Raw genomic sequence first — 21,577 nt, forward strand, 5'->3', positions numbered from 1 at the left:
TTTTGTTGTTATCATCGAGGTCAGGGCTCTAATATTTATCGTGAGTAATTTATGACAACAGCTTTCTGCATGCCGGGATGCTTCAGTTGTCGATTACACCACTTCAAACAAGTCATAAATATACCATTGTATTTTACTGTTATCATTGTTACTTGTGGTGCTTTAAATTGTGGTATCTCTGTCACCAAAAAATCGGTAGTTGATGTGAGGGTGGCATAACATTTCCACCGAAAAATAAAATAAACAACGTCGTAAGAAATGGCTAGCAGCTAATGAAGCTAGATCCACCATATCCAGCAGACGCAAATTTCATTCTTTGTGGTATGCATTTCACGTCCGAATGTTTCCAACGCGATCTCCAGGTATTTCTTGTACTTTTTAATTTTTCTTGACTTCTTTTCACATTATTTTTTTTGTAAATAAGCTTGTTGCGAAACTTTATTCAACTTCAATAATTTTCTGAATACCTGTCTTTTGATCTTTGTGTTCATGAATAACCAGGGGTAAGAATAAATTTTTAAATTTTATTATTTAAGCGAAGCTCTGTGGCTCTGTGCAAAAGTTCAAATTATTATCAAACGTCATTCCATCATTATTTTTATTCTCAACACTGCTACCTGCAAAGCATTCTGCATCCATTGCAAGAAACGAAAGAAATCAAAATGCCAGGTAACCCAGCAGGCCAATCATGGTTAAACATCGTTATACACGTTTTCTTATAAGAACATCTAAATTTTAACTCAGTCTGGTTGTTTTTATTTTTTCATACTTTTTAAGCCTCAAATGTCTTTTTTAAGTGCTCTTCAAAAAATAGGGAAATATATGATAAAATATTTGTTCTTATAATGAATAAAAAATTTAGGTTGGGTACGTTCTTAATGTGTTCATAATTTTAGATTGTGGATGAAGCTGTACGGCAGAAGAAAACTTGCGCTTCCGGTTGCCCGGAAGCACCTTCCCTAGAAGCCGAGTCCCTTTTTAAGGATGCCATTACGGCAAACTGTTAAAGGGATCCCAAGGTACTTTTACAAGTTAGACTTATCTCAAAAATTTGCATGAGAAATGCTTAATGCTATAACTTTTTGTTAAAACTTCATGTAACTCCAGATATAGCTTTTTAAATATTTATTTTTCTTGTCGCTCGACCGCGATCTTGGTTATCTTCGACCTTCTTCTTCGTTAAAACTTTTCATTCTAGATCCAGTCTTTTTTAGCGGCACGTGACCCTGTTACGTATTATTTCAGTAGCGCTTTAATTATTACTGACTGCATAGCCAGAACATATACCTTCGCGCGGCAGAGTGAAACGAAAGCTCTCTACGAACAATTATTTTTTTAAAAAAAAATTATAATAATTCTGCGTAAAGTTCATTAAGATTTTTTGAAAAAATAGAAATAATTCTGCATATGTCCTCACATAGCTGAGCAATCAAAACGAAAAATAAAATGTGCATGATTTTTATTTCAAAGGACTTTTTATTTGAGACGCAAGTTGTGCATGCTTTTTATTTTAAAGGACTTTTATTTGAGACGCAGTTTGTGAAAGTTACTGATTATTCAACATGTCACACATTTTGTGTATGGTTTTTATTTCAAAAGGACATATTTTGGAAGGCAAATACAATATCAAGGCAAATGCAGAATGCCCTCTCAAATTACAAAGGTTGTAACCGCCCCCTCTCCCTTCCCTCTTCAACTTTTTTCATAACTTTTTATGGGCTTATAGTCACACCTTGATATTGTATTTGCCTTCCAAAATATATATTGCCTTCCAATATATTTTTAAAATGTGTTTCTTCTCGTCGGCAATTATTTAACGCGGTAAAATCACACATACAAAAGTCCCTAGGCCTTTTGCGATCGGATGTGTAAAAAATAGCCGAAGATATAACAACGGAAAAAAGTATTTGTTTTTCCAGAGCATAGTTCAGTTGCCTCCTACGGCAATGCACGGACAACAAAATCTTCGCAAAAAACAGTTAGTTTTGCGCTTCAACTGCATCATTAAAAACAGTTTGTCACCAATGTAGTTTGATTAAATCATTGCAGAAAATGCTAAAATATAAATAATAAAATGCCGTTTTTTCTGCGTTGAACTTTAATATTTAGGCAATTAACTATTATTATTTTATTTCTTATTTTTCTTTGCTTTTCTCCGGTAAAAATAATATTTTTTATTTAGGAGGTGGCTAAATCTTTTTTTGTGTTTTGTTAAGTTTAAAAATTTAGAAGCTGCCACAGTATGCGAATATAGCAACAGCAATTATTTGTCGACGCTAAAAATGGTGAATTATGAGGGTTTCGTTGGACATTAATGTATGATGTATGCTTTTAAAAGGTCTAATCATGGAGGTGCAGAGCAGCGTTGATGTTAGACTGTCTCTCTTTTTTGCTTTTGCGCTTCGATATCTGTCCTGCTTTTGTAACCCTTCTTATTTTAGCGCGCTATCGCAAAAGGGAAACATGATGAGTTTAGTTTACTAGACTACGTTATGTTTGCGCTGAATATTGGAAGAATATTATAAAAACAAACTTTAATTAGTCAGTAAATTCTGGCTCTTTCTGTATCGTGGGAGGAATTAAAGTAGTAATTCTTTTCTATTGATTTTTAATATCTATATTAAAATACCGTACACGTCTGTCATGCAAAATGGAAGCTTAGCTGCGCAAGTAGCGAGAGGCGCGCAATGCCGTATAAAAAGGACGGGCGAACCCGTGGATTTTTCCACGGGCTAACGAATAGTTTTTTAATAAAACAATATCCATCTACTGAGTAACTTTGGCAACCTCGTCCCCAAGGATTGTTGAGAACAAGGTTGGCAATGCTCACTTGAGCATCATACAAAATTACTGATCTATAACCTGTGGACCTAGGCGGCCCTAGGTTGACAGGTTATAGATTAGTAATTTTTACAACCTGTTTGTTGAAATAAATTCTTTTAAATTTGAAATAAAAGAAATCATGCACACACCTGCTGCTAATATATTATTTTTTTGTTTTATTGCTTAGACGGCTAGTATATCATGTTGAATTATTTTTTTTTTAAAAAAAAACAAATCACTTTTACAGAGATCGATGTGGAAAGTATGTTGATTTTTTTTAACTTTGTTGCGACAGTATATTATTTGTTTTTGGCTATGAAAGTCATTAATAATAGCGAGTGAAAGTCATTAATTTGTGAGCGCTACCGAAATACTACGCAATAGGGTCACGTGCCACTAAAAAAGACTGGAGCTAGTCTAAAATTTTTAACGAACAAGAAGATCGAAGCGACCGTCAAGGCAGCAAGAAAAACAAATATTTGAAAAACGATATCTGGGGTTACGTGAACTTTTAACAGAAAGTGAATATGTGATTGGGAATTCCTTATGAAAATCTTTCAGGTAAGTCCAACTTGTAAAAGTACCTCGGGATCCCTTTAATATCGTCATGATTAACAAAAAAGTTAACTGTGGTAGACCAATGCGAACAAAGAGCAATATGGTCCCTGCTGTGTTACGGAAATCAATGTCTGAGTCCAACTTTGTCTTCGACAGACACGCAAACTGTTATATGTACTCAACATGCTAGCGTTTCCACAGTTAACCTTCTTGCAAAAGAGGGAGATGAAATTGGTGATTGCTCTTCATTTTGCGCAAGTGAAGTAGAAGATCGCGCTGATGCAGATGCATCTTTCAATGTCAGTAGCGATGTTGATACGGTCGATAGTAGTGCAGATACGGTTGATAGTGTTGTTAATGAGCAAGATGTCGATGTTAGGGAAGGTACGCAGTCGATTGCACCTTCAACAATGTTTCTAGTGTACTTTGAAATGCTTGGAATGCGGTGAGAAAGCTACTATCAAAAAACAATTAACTAAGGGTAGTATGCTTATTGGTCAGCGCCGTCAGGTAGCTGATCTTTCATTTCAGTTTGCCTTTTTGTGTTCGTGTGTTATTCTGTACGTCCCTAGTCATCTTCCCGACCACCTTATTACCGCCTACTTAATCCAAAGGCCGTTTTCCACCCATCAGCCAATCAGGATGCAGGAATCATGAGTTTCCAGAACCAAACGACATTTTAAAGAAAGAAACTGATCTGATCAGATCTGAAATATAGCTAAAATATAAATAAAAACAAATATATTTCCGGTTTTGGCTGTCTGACTGGTAGTTACGTCTCCGTACACTGAAGATCTCACTGGTTTTGTTGTTCGTTGACCATTTTCAAGGCAAGTTATTCTACTTTTCTATTTATTGTTTTATAGCTAGCTAGCTATTAGGTAGCTGCCGTTAATGCATTTAAGTATTCCCAAACCTCAACAGGTTTCTAATTTTTGCCAGTCGCACTGCATATAATAAGCTAGCTAGCTATATATTAACTGAAATATAGCTAGTTAATGACCTACTGTCCTAACTACTAAAGCCGACATCAATAAAATGTTCGGTTCGTGTCATTTTTGCATATGAAAATGTGGTGGGCAGGCAAAAAATTTGCCATCTTCGTTTAGGGTAGGCATCCATATGCTCACATTGCCAAACTAAGCGTTGATTCGATGTTACTTTGAAATCCCCCACCCCCACCCCCACCCCCTGTCAGTAGTATCAGACCATGGCAGTTGCAAAAGAGGTAGGTTTAGTCATGGTGTTTCAATCGCAGTACGCTCTGCCATCATGATGACGGAAGTACATTCCGACCAAATGTAGTTTGTTTGATGCTACATGGAAGGTCCCCCTCTCTTCCGCTCGTAAACAGACAAGATCCGGGCACTGTAAAATACGATCGTTTTATCAAATATATCTCTCTTGTATCTGTGCCCAAAGCGATAGGGGGTGGGGATTGATCTTTTCGACGTTAATATCCATGGCAGAAAAAAATATCGCTTTTGTCCAGAGACAGGAGAGATACATTTGATAAAACAATCGTATTTTACAGTTAAAATCGAAGTTGTCTGACCAATTTCGCACCCTGATATTTGTGTAGCATGTTTTGCATTTGTGATTATGTATGGTTTTTGTGAAACTGCTTTCTAAGCTCGTAGTAGTGCACAAAACTCTCTCCGTCATCTTGAATGAATACATTTTGATTCAGTAGACACTAATTCTCCTTGCCTTTGTGCCCCTGTTGCCATAGATGTAAAAATTGCATAATATTGCACAATATATATATATACGTTCACGCTGAAATAACTGGGCATGTTTCCTGCAATTACAGCAGGAATAAATTGTGGCGGATTTTGCAACTTTAGAATCTAAAAGTTACCGATCCGCAAAAATTAATTTCTGTCAAAAATTTGAAAATTGGCCTTTGGCGAAAATAATTCCATTTTTAAGATTTTAAATATTATTTGCCAATCTTGAGTTTTTGTCCCAATTTCAAAAAGACTTTCAAAGATGGTGGAAATTTCAAAAACACAGCTCCTAATGCAATGTATAATACGTGTAAGTCATATTGAAGAAGAACTACTTTGTTCATCACTAACATACTGCCAAGCAGTGAGTGGGATTCCTTCCGCGGTCCCCAGAATTGGGAGCCCCTTGGCAGTATGTTAGTGATGAACAAAGTAGTTCTTCTTCAATATAACTATTTTTTTCTTTAATACGGTCTTGATATATTTAGTAGCATTATCCTCATAATTTACTTTATGGGGCATTAATTTGGATTGTGAAATCGAAAATGGAGCTTTTGATGGTCCCTAATTTTCGCAAATTTTCCTTCTTGCAAAAGTTTCTTCCCTTTGTTTACAAAATATTGTGTAATTTTTTTTTCTTCTTTTCTTATAGGTCAAGAAAAAGAACAACGGCTTACTTGGTTACTTGTTTACACACGTTTACTTTGTTACTATTTAATCTCTTGTCAGACTTGGACACTACCTTGATCTTACAATATACTTTTACATATATATAACTTATAGAATAGATTTTTTTTACAATAAAAAATGATATATATAAAAAATATATATAGCTAGCTATATAATTTTACTGTTGTACTTTGTTGTATTTTTACGATCTAGGCATATCGCATTGCTATTGGAACTTTCGGTTCAACCACTGAGCTCAGTTCAGAACTACTGTTTCTGAAGAAATTTTCTCGCTCTTAAGGCCAGCTCCATTCTGTTCAATTTTTGTGTAAATATTACTTTGGCTTTTCTAATGGCTAGTGACGTTAAGTCCAACCCCGGGCCTGTCAACCCAGATAAAATAGTAATGGGCTCATTTCATCAAGGTCATTCTAGATTTGGAGAATCAGCGGGTAGACAATGCGTGTGCAATGCTTTGTGTGCCATCTGTTACCCTTCTATTGCGTCTGTGCGTTACTGGACTGAATGGGATCTTGATCGTATTTTGACACTAGGGAATGATCTTTACGTCAGCCTAGGTTACACCAGTCAATATCTTGCTTTAGACGAACTGCTCAATTCAATTGCAACTGAAAACGGGAATATTCAAATTGAAAAGTCAGATTCCTATTTATTTGAACTTTCGAAAAATAGTACTTCCTTTCTACGTGCCCAGTAATATGCCAATTATCTCACGCTATCTCGCAGTGGAAACCAAGCATAAGAAGTGAGACGATATTTGAACTAATATCGTTATTCAGAGGAAAGTGGGTAAATTTTACTATCTTGAAGCGGAAGAAAATTTTCTTTTTTACTTTCGTGGATAAACAATTCTCACTCACACATTTAAAGTTCTCAGTCGCGCTGACCTCAAGGCCTAAGGGCCTCTAGTTGTCAAATTGGTTTGCATTTGAAGAAGCATTTGAAACTGTCAATGTTAACTTTATAAGTAGGTCGCAGTTCCATGAACTTCAGCGAAGATTTTTATTCCCAGCCATAAATCCCATTTTTACGCATTGTCAGGAAGCCACATTTGTTAGACTCATTGCGCTTGAAGGTGTCAATTTAATTGGAGATGGTCGCTGTGACTATGGTACATATAGCCTCATAGACGCCATGACAAATGAGGTGGTGAACTTTGGCATTTTGTACGCTGGGATGGTTGCTAGGACGCAACTAGCTGTGCGTAGAAGGACAACAAGCCACTACATCCAATGGGAGGTTGAAGTTCAAAGTTGCTTTTACCAAAATTACGAAGGAGTGGGTGGCAAAAAAGTAATGAATCCGAAAGAAAAGAATACCAATAGGACTTGATGAAGGAAGTGTTTGATTTGGTTAAAAACTTCAAAGCTCCAAAAATTTTTAAGTTGCCCGAAACACCCAGAAATATTGCATTGAAAATAAACCCTGGGAAGGAAGTTGTTGTTTCAAATATGCGTTCAAGATTTACCTAAAAGTAACCCCCTGGTCTATAAATGATATTTAGCATTAGATCAAGAAACGCTTATTTTACAATTCCTGGGAAAAATTGTTATATTTTAAAAACATATATTGTAAAAATTTCATTCATCATGTTTACAATTATACATGTTATTATATATATTTTTATTTGTCCTATTGCATTCCTGATTTGTTATATCCTTTGCTAAGAAACTTTGGGATAAGAATTATTTTTAGTATCGACCTCTTTAATTGAGTTTGACATAATTAGGAAATTCGGGAATGGTCTATTGCGAATTTATTCTGTTGGTTTCTGTGTGTGTTTCAAAACAAAGGAAAATGTCTAATAGGTGATCGAACCTCTCAGTACTACGAAATTACCTGAAAAAGTATTCTCTGTTGCCTGTCTGTAATTCTTTGATAAGGTTGGCAAATTCCCATTCTTCAAATTGTGTTTCAATTTTTGTAAATGCAGCAAAAGCAGCAAAAGCAACCTTCTTCTTCTACGTTCCATGCTCAAAAGAGATCTTATATTAAGTATTTTTCTCTTATAGTGTGAATCACTTTAAAACAGACGCTCATTTTCCAGTGCTCTTTAGTGCTCAATTTCTATTGCTCTTTAGTGCTTCTTAGTGCTCTGTAGTGCCAGGTGAGAACCAAGCCTTAAAAAGACGTACCCCCGTCTGTAAATAAACAACGTTTAGCTTTCTAAAACTTTGTCGTGACAGAACATAAAGTGATTGATGTAGCAAACAAGGAAGTAAAATACACGATAAGAAGATATTTTAATCAACAGAAAAAGACCGTCTGGAAGATCATTATTAACGACAACATAAACTTTCTGTTTCAGTGACCATAGTTTTACACTTTTTGCACTGGCACCACTCAACATTTCCAACACGATTTCCAGCTTCGACATTGCAGTTTTCTGCACCAACGTTGTTTTCTAAAGCTTCTAAAGCTCCTTTGTGGTTCGAACATGAAAGGAGATAAACCAAATTCTTCATCTTCATTACATTCAACATCGCTTACATCAGAAGAGAAATATGACATAACTACTTCAAGATAAGTTTACTACTGAAAGAAAGTACTGCGCTGAATGTTGTTGTCACGAATGACGTCAGAAGAATATTAGTGTCCAGACTACTCGTTGCGGAAAAATATCATGAAGTGAAAGTAGAAATGATATGAGGCAAAATTGCTTTTTTATGACTTTTAGAACGTTGTAGCTGAAAAAAATTTTTTGGCTGTTATACAGACATAAAATAATGTGATTTTACAAATTTTGAAAATTTACCGGACTTCCCCTTTAAACATGTGTGTATTTTTTTGTGGTTGCATCTAGGGAACCCCTTTGAAGTATTGCTTTAATTGGGGCGATAGATGGTACACACATTCAGAAATTAGGGCAATCATTTTTAACGAAGATTATGTAAACAGAAAAGGCTTTGTGTGTGTCCATAATTCTTCTTCAAGGAGTGTGACTGTAACATGATTGTTCTGTACATGATGCTCGGTATTTGATAACAGCGACATGAAACGATTCAATGGTGATTCACGTAAAATACATGGTGCCCAATGATTGGCGATTCTGCATACAAACTCAAAAACGTTTGATATATATAAATTTTACTAAACCAGTGACACACAAGGGCATTTGCATTGCTAAAATCGCGTTTTCCTTGACTTAGGTTGTTGATATTAATGACGTGAATAATATTTGTTCACTCGTACTCGCCATAAGCTCTATTCACAACTTTTGCATCATCGACTAAGATTAATTGGGTGTGATGAAGAAATCTAAAATTTCATAGATAATGGGTCGTCACTAAAAAATCCAGAAAAAAAGGTCTGACGTTGCAAATAGGACTTTTTAAATAAAACTGCTGTTTTCATAGCCATAAATGCAAAAAAATATAATATTTAAGGTGAAAAAAAAAAACAATTTAACAAGTCAAATGTTATGTTATTTAAAAATTTCCAATTAAAAGTTGAAATAAAATTGAATTAAATTTTTTAGTGATGTTGTTCATCCCATTTTTTTTTTTTTTTTTTGAGTGGCTAAATTGGTGTCTTTTGTAGCATTTAAAATGTTCTCTTTTTCCTTTTTGTTTCCTTTCTCATCTTGCTAGCATCAATGTCCACACCTTTTTTCTTCCCATTTACTTTCCTCATTCGTTTCAATGTTTCTGTTTCTGTTCCCTTTTCCTGACAAACTAAGAGTGCAAATTAAACTGGCTTATTATTAAGTTCAGCCTTAACTATATATATTTTTTTATGTTCTTCGTAAAACTAAGTTAAATTGTTGCCAAAATAGTAAATTTATTTGCCATACCTCTTTGGCTTTACACTAAATTTTGAATTTGTCTGTGGATTTTTCATATTTGTTATTTAAATTCTGATAGCTTCTTGTTTTCATTATATTAGATTGGGATCTTCCTTGACTTTTGAGCGTACACTTAGGTCAACCATTTCACTTTTTTTTATTTTTTTATTTTATTTTTAATTTAATTGTTAAGTTATGTTTAAAATATTTTTTGGTGGTGATGGTAACTGTTCCCCATAGTTGTCGTAATCAGTCATAACAGCAAGTGTGACAACATAATTATTATATCACATTTTTCTTTTACTTTCAGTTTTGTCATTATGTTTTGTTTACATGTAAAGCTGTCCTATTTGTTTATGTTTTTCACATAATTAGATTGTGCCTACCCCAGTTTTTAAATTGATGTAAAATATTTAAAATGGATTCTGACTGCAAGAATTTTACCAACAAAAAATAATGCACAAAAGAAATGGTTTTTAGAGCAAGGAGCCTTTCACCATAGTAATTACAATCATTCTGAATGCTCTAAATGCTCTGAATATCAAAGAAATGGTAAATGGAGCATTTAGAGCATTCGGATCTTAATCTCATGTATGAAAGAAATAGCCCCTTAGCGTTTTGAGAACTGTAACAGAAGTTTTCCACATAATAAGTATGAAAAAAGATTTTTGAAAAAATATTGTCATGATATTTATTTTTGTGTGTTTTACAAAGTTTTTTGTTTGATGGATTTTGTATTTTATTGTTCCTAATCCTACTTAATATTATCATCTTAAAAATTTGTATTTGTATTTAAGACTATGCGACATTTAAAAATAAGAGCCCGCATACATATGGGTGTTTCTGCCTGGAATGAAAAAACAGTCAAAGCTCAAAATCATAGTGCTGTTTTGGAGCATTTTCTGTATAAATAAACCTACTTTGGATAACTTTTCTATAATCTCCACCACTATATACTAATAATTTTGATTAGAAGTTAAAGCAGATTCTGTTGATCCGTAGGGACAAGCCAATTCCCAATAGAGATATTGCATATGTGCTATATTTCTATTTTCAAATCATTGGCTTCCCCCATGCATAAGTTTATGATCGTACAATCAATATTATTGTATATACTAGTCGATAAGGCCCATGTAAAAATTCACATAGGCAGAAAAAAATAGGAAAGATCTGTCATTAAAATTTTGATGACATCAGCAAATATTTTAGTATATTAAAAACTGCATTTTACCAAAAAAATTGAACTGAAAATGCAAAAAGACCGTTTCCAAAAAAGTTCTTAACCTTTCACAAAATGCAAAAATACAACAGCCTACAAGGTGTAAAACACTAACAATTACAACACCGACAATAATAATAAAGTTAGAAATAACACATCTCAAATATTTACATCTTATTAAGTGATTACATTGAAAACCTGTAATATTTGAATCTGAACTGTCAAAAGAGAAAGGCTTGCAACAGCAAGCACAAATCAATTAAAATAAGTTCTTTACGCATTTTAAACATTGTCCTTTCCCCAAAAGCTTTTACAAAAGCATATATATACAAAAAGCCATAGTTTAGAAAACAATAGATCTAAAAATTTAAATCTGAAAAAATCATTTATTTCGTTGCATAATACTCTGCCACACTTATATATACACAAAATGTAAAAAATAACCGGTTAACAACCTAATTTTTTCTTTGAATAATGATCCATACTGCCCATTAACCATTTTAAACCAAAATGCCAAAAAAGCAATAAGGAAGGAGTGAATTTCGAATCAACAAAAATCATTATTTAAACATTATTTACGATTCGTCCTCACAAAGGTTTATACAAAATGTAAAACAGATCTGTTTTTCAAGAGCACATCCAAACCAACAAAATTCAGCTCATTCAGCATGTTGTATATTGCCTTTACCCCTAAATCTTCCATCAAAGTTGTTGTGAAACACATCGAATTATAAAAAAACGAGTTATGAAACACATCTAATTATAGAAAAAATCAGTCATTTCAGTGCATACAGTCCTCGCCTATTAGATTACAAAGTATAAAAAACAGAAACAGTTTCAGTCAGAACATTTAGTATTTTTTTTGTCATTGACAAACATTTGTTTCCACAAAATTTTGTAAAATTTTTAACACAAACAAAAACGTAAAACCGTGGAATTTTATTCCAGCAATAATGGCATCACATACAGTTAATTCTCAACAAAAGTTTATAATATGAAATATAAAAAGACAACAGCTTACAGTGGAGTCCAATTCTACAAAAATTTGTTGACTTTCATGGTGACGCGTGTTGTTTATTATCCCAGACCTCTTACGCAAACAATAGCAATTAATGTAAAAATTATGACATTTGCAGAGTTCAACAAACCAAAATTTCCTCTTTCTCTAGCAAATTTGTTTGGTATCAAGCTAACAGCTTAGTGTAGCATTTTGCATTTTAGGTTAAATACATTAGTTACGCCTCAGGGAAACATTAATTATGCAAAAAATGTAAACAAATATGTTAGCCTTTTTATTTTTTAAAAAACTTTAAGAATTTAAAGCTACAATGGATTTTTTTAAGAATGTGATTCCCCTTGACAAGTTTAAGTGTGCTAGCTACATATGAAAACGGCACGTCTAAAAATATCAAAGTTCTTACTTTTTCTGAATTCCAATTCACTTAAAACTCAAGTATTCATTTTCTACTTCTAACTTTACTACTTCTAGCTACACTCTTCACTTTCGAAGTAACTTCTTGAACCTTCCAACTTCTCTTTTCTCCTTCTACTTTTTTACTTGGACTTTTCTTTCTTTTTCATATATGCTTGTTTGAACTAATTTACCTTTTTACTTTTTGCACTTTCTTCATGACGAAGGGACTGTTCTTTTGGGGATTTTTGTGTGTCGATGGTAACCCTGTTCCAAATTATATGCTTTTAATCCACTCTACTTCTCCACTTTGACTTTTCTTGTTTTTGATATCTGCACTTTTTTATGACTAAGGGATCATCGAAAATAAGACATTTTTTATCCGCTTCTTTACTTCGCCTTTTGTCAAGAACTTTGTTAAGAAATTTTTATATTTCTTTGTTTTTACACCAAGGAATTTTACATTCAAATGCCGTCCCGTTCAAAAGTACGTATTTGAGCGAATTATACTGCTTATTTTCTATCACGTGGTTTTAAGCGGTGGCAAGACAAATGTAAACAAAACAAAAAAGCTTAAAAAAACTTTGAGTGTAGTACAAAATATCGTCTTTGCAAAAGTGACAGACAGACACACGGAAGCTCCGTATTATTATGGAGATAAACATATCAGGGTTGTATTATTAAAGATAAACACATTGTAATTGTTATATGAAATGGCCGTCGGACGGCCAAAACGTTGTAAAATGTTGTGCTAATTCCTTTCTTTTTAAAAGATTTTTTGTTTTTATATTTCCCTTTATATTTTATGTTGCATTTTTTGTAACAAAATTGTTTTTGCCAAATAGGTTTATATAGTCGCTGTACTTTCTTATACACAGTTAATTCTTTAAAAATGTTAGGTCATGGCTGTGGGATTAAATGGAATAAGAGAAATTTGCTCAAGATGTCCTTTAGCGATGACTCCTGATTTATTGCAAGATTTGGTGCAATACAAGAATGCAAAAAACAAAACAGTCATGATGGCTGCCAGATCCCTGATGCAATTGTACAGAAATGTTGATCCAACTTTATTGCACAAAAAGGACAGAGGTATTGTTTACTTAAAAATGCAGGGAGTTTTAATATTTGCACCAAGTGTTTCTCTTATATTGAAGGTGTTTTTTGTTACTGTCAGGAAAACCAGTGGAAAGTCCATCAACTGCTGTTAGTAAAAATATGAAAAAAGAATTTGCTGCTGTTGATGCACCATCTTTTGTTCCAGGGGCAGATCTTCTCATAGATCATGGTAAGTTATGTGTTAAAAAAGTCAGAGTGAATCTGGGTTATTTGTTTTTCAATTTTTGCCAAAAATGGTAATTTTTAATAATTTAAATTTACTGATTCTTTTTTTACATTATTTATTTGCTATACCTCTTCAGCTTTACACTAAATTTTTAAAATTTGAGCGTGGATTTTTAATATTAGTTGATTAAAATTCTGATAGCTTCCTGTTTTCATTAAATTAAAACGAGATCTTCCTTAACTTGAAAATTTATGACATGCACAACTTTAATTTTGGTAGGCTATAGCTAAGGATTCTTTTACAATTTTGTCTTTCTTTTATATGCACTGATAGATGCATTTTGACGTTCTTCGTAAATCAATACATTTTCTCATTTTATTATAATATGTCTGCATTATGACAAGTGCTTCTATAGTTTATTTGGATGTTAAAATGAACAATAAAGTTAGGAATTATAGAATTGGGACAATTATGCTCAAATCTTTGCCTTAAATTTAAGAATTAAAAATAATAAAGACTGATTTCACAAGTATTGTAGAAATTAAAACAAAATTGCAAGTATAAAGGATTATATTAGTAATTTTCAAACAATCAGGGCTTAAGGTCATTGCAAACAGTGTCAGAGAGGAAATTTGGAGAGCTTATAAACTCACAAAATCATAAGGTTAAAGTCGAGCCTAAGAAATTACATTGCAAGAATGTAAACAATCTTCAAAAATTTTCGTTCTGGCAACACTCAGATAAAATAATTCATAGCTAAGGCTTAGAAGATGTCAAAAGATAATAGGAATAATTGAATAGCATGATGAGGTAAACTTTTAATTTTCCAAATAGTTAAAAAACCGTATGTCACGAATCAAATACACAAGATAAAGCTAACGAACGTTAAAATCTTCATGCAACAGGATAAGTTTATTTCTTAAAACTTAATGGTTCATCTTTTCTTGGCTTTTTCCATGTTGATTTTTGATACACGTGCCAACCAGTGTCGTAAAAGTTTGCCTCTATTTTTTGTATCTTTTCTCAACAAAAGAATCAGCCCATCTTTTCAAGAAAATGAACAATTGTTTCTAATTTAAATGTTAAAAAAATTTGGATGTTAAAAAATTCGATCATTAAAATTGGTAATGTTTTTTTGATTTTTCTGATTTTACTTTTAAAAACATAATCAAGAAAGGTACAGCTTTAGAAGAAGGATGTCTGCTATCCCTGATTTTTTCAAGCGTTCACCAAAACCTTCAGAAGTTGTAACACATTTTACGAATACAATTTTACGAATCGAGAAAAAGAAGGGGTTGCTAAAAAGTTAAGAGAAAAAGAAAACTAAAAAAAGCGAGGAAAGTACAAAACATGGGATCTTTTGCAAAGGCTTGCAATTGGTTCACACGCAATCCGCCATGGTAACGCTGCAGATTTGAGAGATTACTCACAGGAATTTACAGGGATCCGCAAACAAAGCATAAATGATTTAAAAAAGGTTAGTTATACAATTTTTGAGAGCGTCTTACTTCCGTTAATAATAAAATCTTACCAAATTTTTGAGCTGTCTTCCACTGTCAGATGCAGAGAAAGTGTGATCTTGTCGTAGGTGGTAATTTCATAATAAAACAAAAACATTTTATTGTACTTTTAGGTTGAAAAGAAAAAAAAAGAAAAGAAAAGAATCAAGGCTAATAAATGAGGTAGCTTTGTTGCTTAAAGAACTTATGTAAAAGGTTGTTACCATGGTAGAAGCACTGCATTTAGAGGGTGCAACAGTAACAGCGGAAGTCACCAAACAATTGATCTCTTTTAATTGCGAATCATCATTCTCATCATCATTCTCGGCTTAACGTCCGTTTTCCATGCTAGCATGGGTTGGACGGGGTATATTAATGACCCTCTTCCAATCTGATCTAGACTGTGTTAGATCTAAACTCAACTTCCTCTGTATCAAGTCTGTCCTTATAACCTCCTGCCAAGTCTTTCTCGGTCTGCCTCTGGGCTTTGCCCCAGGAACTATTAAGTCTCTACACTTTCTTACCCAATTATCCTCCTCCATTCTTTCCAAGTGCACTAGCCAATTCAATCTTCTTATCTGGATAACATCTTTAATTCTATGGAGACTTAGCCTGCTTCTTAGCTCATCTGAACTCTTTCTGTCTCTCAGACTGGCGTTACACATCCACCTAACCATTCTCATATCATTCCTTTCTAAACGGTCAAGATCTTCCTGCTTCACTGCCCATGTCTCACTACCGTACAACATAACACTTCTTACACAGGCCTCATACAACCTACCTTTTACCTCAATTGACAGGACTCTGCTAGTCAACAAAGGAAGTAACTCTCTGAACTTTTTCCAAGCAGAACCTATCCTGCAAGTAACACTTCTTCCAACACCCAATGGCACCAATGACAATGGTAAAAACACACCGAATGGCGGCTATATCTATTAAGTCACTATTTGGATTGCAACGTTCTCTACAGGATGGAGCAAGAAGGTAAAAAAATGTGCAGACAAAAGCTACAACTGCGAAAATATCGATCTAGGTTTATTGAAAGAAAAAAAGTTAAATTTCCAGCGCTAGATAAAGATAAAGATAAAGGAACTTCAACAATGGCACCATAAACCTGACAATCTCATTACAAACTTTGATCAAACCTCCCTTATGTATGTATGTAGCCCAAACAATACCCTTCATGTGAAAGGTGGAAAAATTATTCCTCTCATTGGAAAGGAAAAATCCTAACAAACAACTGGGATTCTTTGGTGCACTAAGTCTGGAAAATTCTTACTGATGCAGCTTATTTATAAAGGTAAAACAAATCGATGTCAACCAGCAGGAGTCGAATTTCCACAAGGGTTTAATGTGACGCATACAAAAAATCATTAGAGTAACGGGGAAAAGGTCATTGAACATCTCGAATCCGTTATCTTTCCTTTTGCTGAACCTAAGCGTACTGAATTGGGCTTAGAAGAAGATCTGAAATGCTTGCTTGCGTATGATGTGTTTAGAGGTCAGTGTACTCCAAAAGTATACTCCAAAAGTATCTGACGTAATTGAAAAAAATAACAGTTTTAGCTCTTTTGCCACCAAATCTTACACGTGTTTTCCAATCATTATATTTATCAATGGTGTGGCAAAATCTTTTTTCAAAAGCAAATTTAGTGAGCGATATCCCAACGAGATTTTCAAGGGCCTTGATTAAGGAAAAGACATCCATGAAATAAAAATCAATACAACTTTGACCATTATGAAACCTATTCGTCCCAAATAGATAATTGGTTTACATGATCGCTTGAGAGACGACCCAGAAATGGTAAAAACAGCGTTTGAAGAAGCTGGAATAATATCTGCGATCGAAGAAGTTCTTGGACTGAAAAGTTTATTAAAAATAGTGCTTTTGAAAAAAAAATATAACTAGAGATGTCCAAAATTTAATGTAGTCTTTCAATTTGTCCGTAATTTTCGTCCGAAATCTGTCCGAAATTCAAAAAAGTCATCTGAAATTTTTTGTCCATAATTATACAGTCCGAAATTTTTTGAAGTTAATGTAGCTAAAGTACCAAATCATTTTAAGTGCACTTTCGATAATGTACAATAGTAAAACATTTTAAAACGGCTAATTTAAATCGACTTTATCTTTTATAATAATACGGAGTGTTTGTGACGGTCATAGTGGATATCGTCATTTCCCCTTAATGTTGCCGAAATTTTCTTTTGAAGTTGCCAAAATTAGTATGTCTTCTTTGTCGTGAGTTTTGTTTGTGTACATCACGTGATGAAAACGACTCAATTTGATTTGTTGAAATAAACTTAACGGCTAACTTTCGAAAAATGGTGTCCTCTCGCCACCAAAGAAAACACGAATGAACGATCTTAAAATAAGTAAAATAAGTGGTTCAGAAAAGCATATTTAAAAAGAAAAAAGTCCAAGTGAAGAAGTAGAAAAATGAAGTTGGAAGGAAGAAGTGGTGCTAGAAGTAAAGTTAGAAGTAGAAAATAAAGGCCGCCAAAAAAATCATAGAAGAACGATCCCTTTATCTTCAAAAAAATAAAAAAGTGGTTCAAAAAAGCTTAGCTATATATTTAAATAGAAAAGAGACCAAGTCAAGAAGTAGAAGAGTGAAGTGAAAAGTGGAGCTAGATGTAAAGTAAAGTTAGAAGTAGAAAAAAAAAGCTAGAGTTTGAAGTGGATTTGGAATCACAAATAGTAAGAACTTTGATATAGACGTTTGGTTTTTATGTCGCTGGAGCAAGCAGGCTCGAATTTTCCAGGAAAAGCCACTTAAAAGCCTCAATTTCCTAAAGTTTTATATTTTAACGCGTTGGTAGCCATATTTGTTTACATTTTGTTGCATAATTAATGATGCCCTGGCGCGTAACTAATGTATTGTCCTAAAATTCAAACGGAAAGCTATGGTTTGTTGAACTGTAATGATATTAATTTTACATTCCTATTGTTTCTCTTTATATGTGTTTTACTAAGCATAAATAGCTAGCTTTAGTTTTAGCTAAGTGTTCCCAGTTTAAGTATATTTAACTGGGCGTCTTAGCTACTGTTAGCTAGCTAAAGTTAGCTAAGTCAAGCTCCCCATCCCATAGCTAGCTCTAACCTATGACTTATGTTGTTATTCCTTTTTTTTAATTATCTATAGCTAGCTACCTTAGTTTCCAAACTACTCTTCTTTTATGAGCAGGAATTATGAGGTAACAAGCTAGCTATCTACCTACAAAATCTTTTCAAAGACTTGAACTTTTTAAGGATAGTAGGATGTCTTTTTATGCCCAAAAGAGTTTAATTATTTTCACATTTCCTGTAAACTTTACAAGGGGTTGACGTGCAATATGACAATAAGTGGAATAAATTTTTTCAGAATTTAAAGCGTGCGTGTTAAGTTATTTCTTATTGTTTTGTTTCTGACATCCTGTTAAACTTTTGTCAGCCGACATGTAAAATGCCAGGTTATTTTTACAGGGGGTTGTAGACATTTGATTGGTAATTTACGTGGGTTTATGACTTTATTTTAATTTAGTTGTTCGTGTTTTTGTTTATGTTGCAAACTTCTGTTTTTTAAAATTTATTTAAAAGTTATTTCTGACTTTATTTTTATTGTTGGTGTTGTGCTTGATTCTATGCATTATTTTGATTAGCGTTTCAAGCTCTACACATTGGAAGCAACGTGTCAACAAATTTCAGGAAAAAAATATTGTGTGTTGACGGGTCCTGGCAGATGTCATCAAAATATAAGTTAAGGTTCTCTTTTCCAATGTAGCGGGAGTAAATTGGATTTTACAGTGTTTACAGTGTCTAAAGAAAATTTTCTTTGTACTTTAGAGGACTTTACTGACGTCAGCAAAATTTTAAAACATATTTCCTTATGCGTTTGCAAACACATGATCCTATACATTATCAACGTTTCAATCTGTACGCATTACAGGCAACAGATAAACTACATTTCGCCACTTTTTTGTGTATGGACTGCTGACGTTAGCAAAATCTGCAAAACAACCTATTCTTCTGCCTGGGTGGATTCTTTCATGCGTGTTATCGACTAGTAAAGTATATAATATAGCCTAATTGGGGTATATATGAAGCACAAAGACGAAAAGACCAACTTAGAGATGGCAACTTTTTCTTTCTCTAAAGAAAGCTTCTGGAGTGTGTCGACACGCTTGATTGAGACAGGCACATTTTGTAAACCGTGCTTCGTTGTAGCAACCCTATTTTGTTGTATAATACTAGCAGATCTAAAGTTGTATACGATAAACCATTGATTGACTTATAAACCTTTTTAACAATAACTTGCGGCAGTAAACATGAAAAGTATTGTCCTGATCTGCATTTCTAGAAAAGCATCGAGTCCTGGTGAAAACAAGGTTGAGTTTGGAGAGAGAAGATCTATATCCTGGTACGGCGTTATTTGTGAGACTGACGGGTTGTAGTAAGTTGGTTTTGAATTTGTTGGCCGGTGGTTTTAAAGGGTGTTTTGAATATATACTTTAAGTGGGATAAGACTTGTTTGGAAAGAAAGTAGTTGTGGACTGATGATTGTGTATTTTTGGTAGAACCCCGGTGATAAGTTGTTTGAAGTTATTGAGTTTTTCAGCAGGAAATTGGCAGCTTGTGAGGTTCTGTTTATGTGGATGATGTTATAGCAGATGAAAAGTTGGATAAGAGGAGGTAACCGTTGCTGGATTTGAGTATTAGTGGTAGACATAGATTACATTCTTTGTGGTTGTTGACCCAGGTTTATTAAACAATATCAAAAAATATTCGACGGTAACAGAAGATGCTTTTCTATTTTAATTCCAATCAACGTTCGGATGTTAAAATGATTGACGAGGAGACTAGTGTGGTTAAGGATTGGTAGGTTTTTAATCCAACAATAATGCCCTGATATGTATATGCGTTTTCGTTTCCTGCGAACCTTTTGATTTTTATAATTTCATCGTATTCAAATACGTTTACTTTGATTCTTAATGTATGCCTTGTATTTTGATGGTCTTTGTGGGTCTTTGATTTGTGGGTGTAATGCTGATAGTATTACATACATAAAACATTTGTTGTCGGTGTTCTTGACGTTTATTATGGCCTTTGTTAACTATAATTTTTGCGGTAAATCGATATAAGTCATGTCGTATGTTTTCAGTCTCTATTGATCTCTTTTTTTCCCATGACTCAAATATTATTTTAAGTTCTTCGATTAGTTCCTGGTGATATTTTTTCTCTTTTATAAAAGGTTTTATTGCAGACCAGACGGTGTTTATATGGTTGGGTCCGACTATTTTTTCAAGTGTTGATTTTGCGGCGTGTTCCATTTCTCTTAGCTAGAATTTTTCAATTCAAACACAATTTTTTATTATAAAAATGTTATTATTGTTTCTATTTATATCGGATTAGAATGATTAAATTTTTGAGGTGTCTTCAGATTTCATATAGGTAAGCAGGGTAGACGAATCCAAAACCCTTAGAATTATGAGTCGGTGGGCTGCAGGGGAAGTAGAGTAGAGTAAAGTAGTAGAATGGACTGAAAAATCCGAGCACTTCTAGCGCAGTGTATTCTAGCGCACCTGATAAGATTCGGAATTAACAGTATTGCACATTGTTGTTTTTTTTAATGCAAATTTACTTTTTTGATCACAGTCAATGTTGATGACGACGAAGATATAAAGGAGGGCAGTAGAGATGAATGGCTAACTGATGAAGACGATAGGGACAGTGATGGTAGTGGCGAATGGATTGATGTATCTCATTCTGAAGATGATCATGACAATGTCAATGATGATAAGGAGGATAGTGAAAAGGAGCATGGTAAGTCACGTCAATATTTTTTGCATTGTAATTTAATTTTATTTCTATTTCCCCCTTGATATTTCTGTTCTTTTAGTTTTCACTTGGTTAAATGCTGTATATCTGTTTTAATTAGATAACATTGAAGGTGATAAGAAGAAAGCTGAAATGGTTAGTCTCACAAGAATTCTAACTGATGAGGATTTCAAGAAAATTCAAGAGAAATCCATAACCAAACAAATGGATGGGAAAAGCAGAAAGCGAAAGAGCACCACCCTAGGTTCACAACACAGAGAAAGAGACGAACTTGTGGATTTATCAAATATTGAGAACGTGCATAAAAAGATGAGACATGATAAAGAATCACGATTGGCGACTGTTCTAGCAGGTCGCGAAGGTAGGGAAAAGTTTAGCAAACCAAAATCGAAAAGACAAAACGAGAATGCAAGTACGACAAACAAGGAAAAACTCAAACATAAACCCTTCATGATGATCAGTCACAGCAGCAAGTCTCGCGCCAAAGGTAAAAAATCATTTCGAGAGAAGCAAGTAGCATTACGAGATGCTCTCTTAAAAAGAGAAGGAAGGGGTAGAAACAATAAGAAAAAATAAAATAATTTTGTTTTGATGATTTATAAACCAACAATTATTTTTGGCACGAATTAGCATGTTTTTAATATAAAAGAAACAATATATTTAAGATATAAAATATTTAAGCTTTTCGTAGTGAGCCACATCATTAAGCTATAGAATGTTTTAAAACTAAATACATACACATCTAGTTACATCTAAAATTCATAGT

General features: G+C 33.6%; 1 protein-coding gene across 2 annotated transcripts in view; it reads left to right on the forward strand.

The window, feature by feature from the left end:
* Positions 1-21,475, forward strand: part of LOC130647221 (protein SDA1 homolog) — a 50,843-nt gene extending 29,368 nt beyond the window's left edge. For both annotated transcript variants that reach the window (XM_057453002.1, XM_057453001.1), the window contains 4 exons: positions 13,115-13,304; positions 13,390-13,500; positions 20,629-20,796; positions 20,912-21,475. In XM_057453002.1, the coding sequence (XP_057308985.1) occupies positions 13,115-13,304; positions 13,390-13,500; positions 20,629-20,796; positions 20,912-21,387 (945 nt within the window). In that variant the 3' untranslated portion in view covers positions 21,388-21,475. The remainder of the gene's footprint in view (positions 1-13,114; positions 13,305-13,389; positions 13,501-20,628; positions 20,797-20,911) is intronic.
* The last annotated feature ends 102 nt before the right edge of the window (positions 21,476-21,577 follow it).

This window comes from Hydractinia symbiolongicarpus, chromosome 6 (assembly GCF_029227915.1).
Source record: "Hydractinia symbiolongicarpus strain clone_291-10 chromosome 6, HSymV2.1, whole genome shotgun sequence".
NCBI classification, from domain to species: domain Eukaryota; kingdom Metazoa; phylum Cnidaria; class Hydrozoa; order Anthoathecata; family Hydractiniidae; genus Hydractinia; species Hydractinia symbiolongicarpus.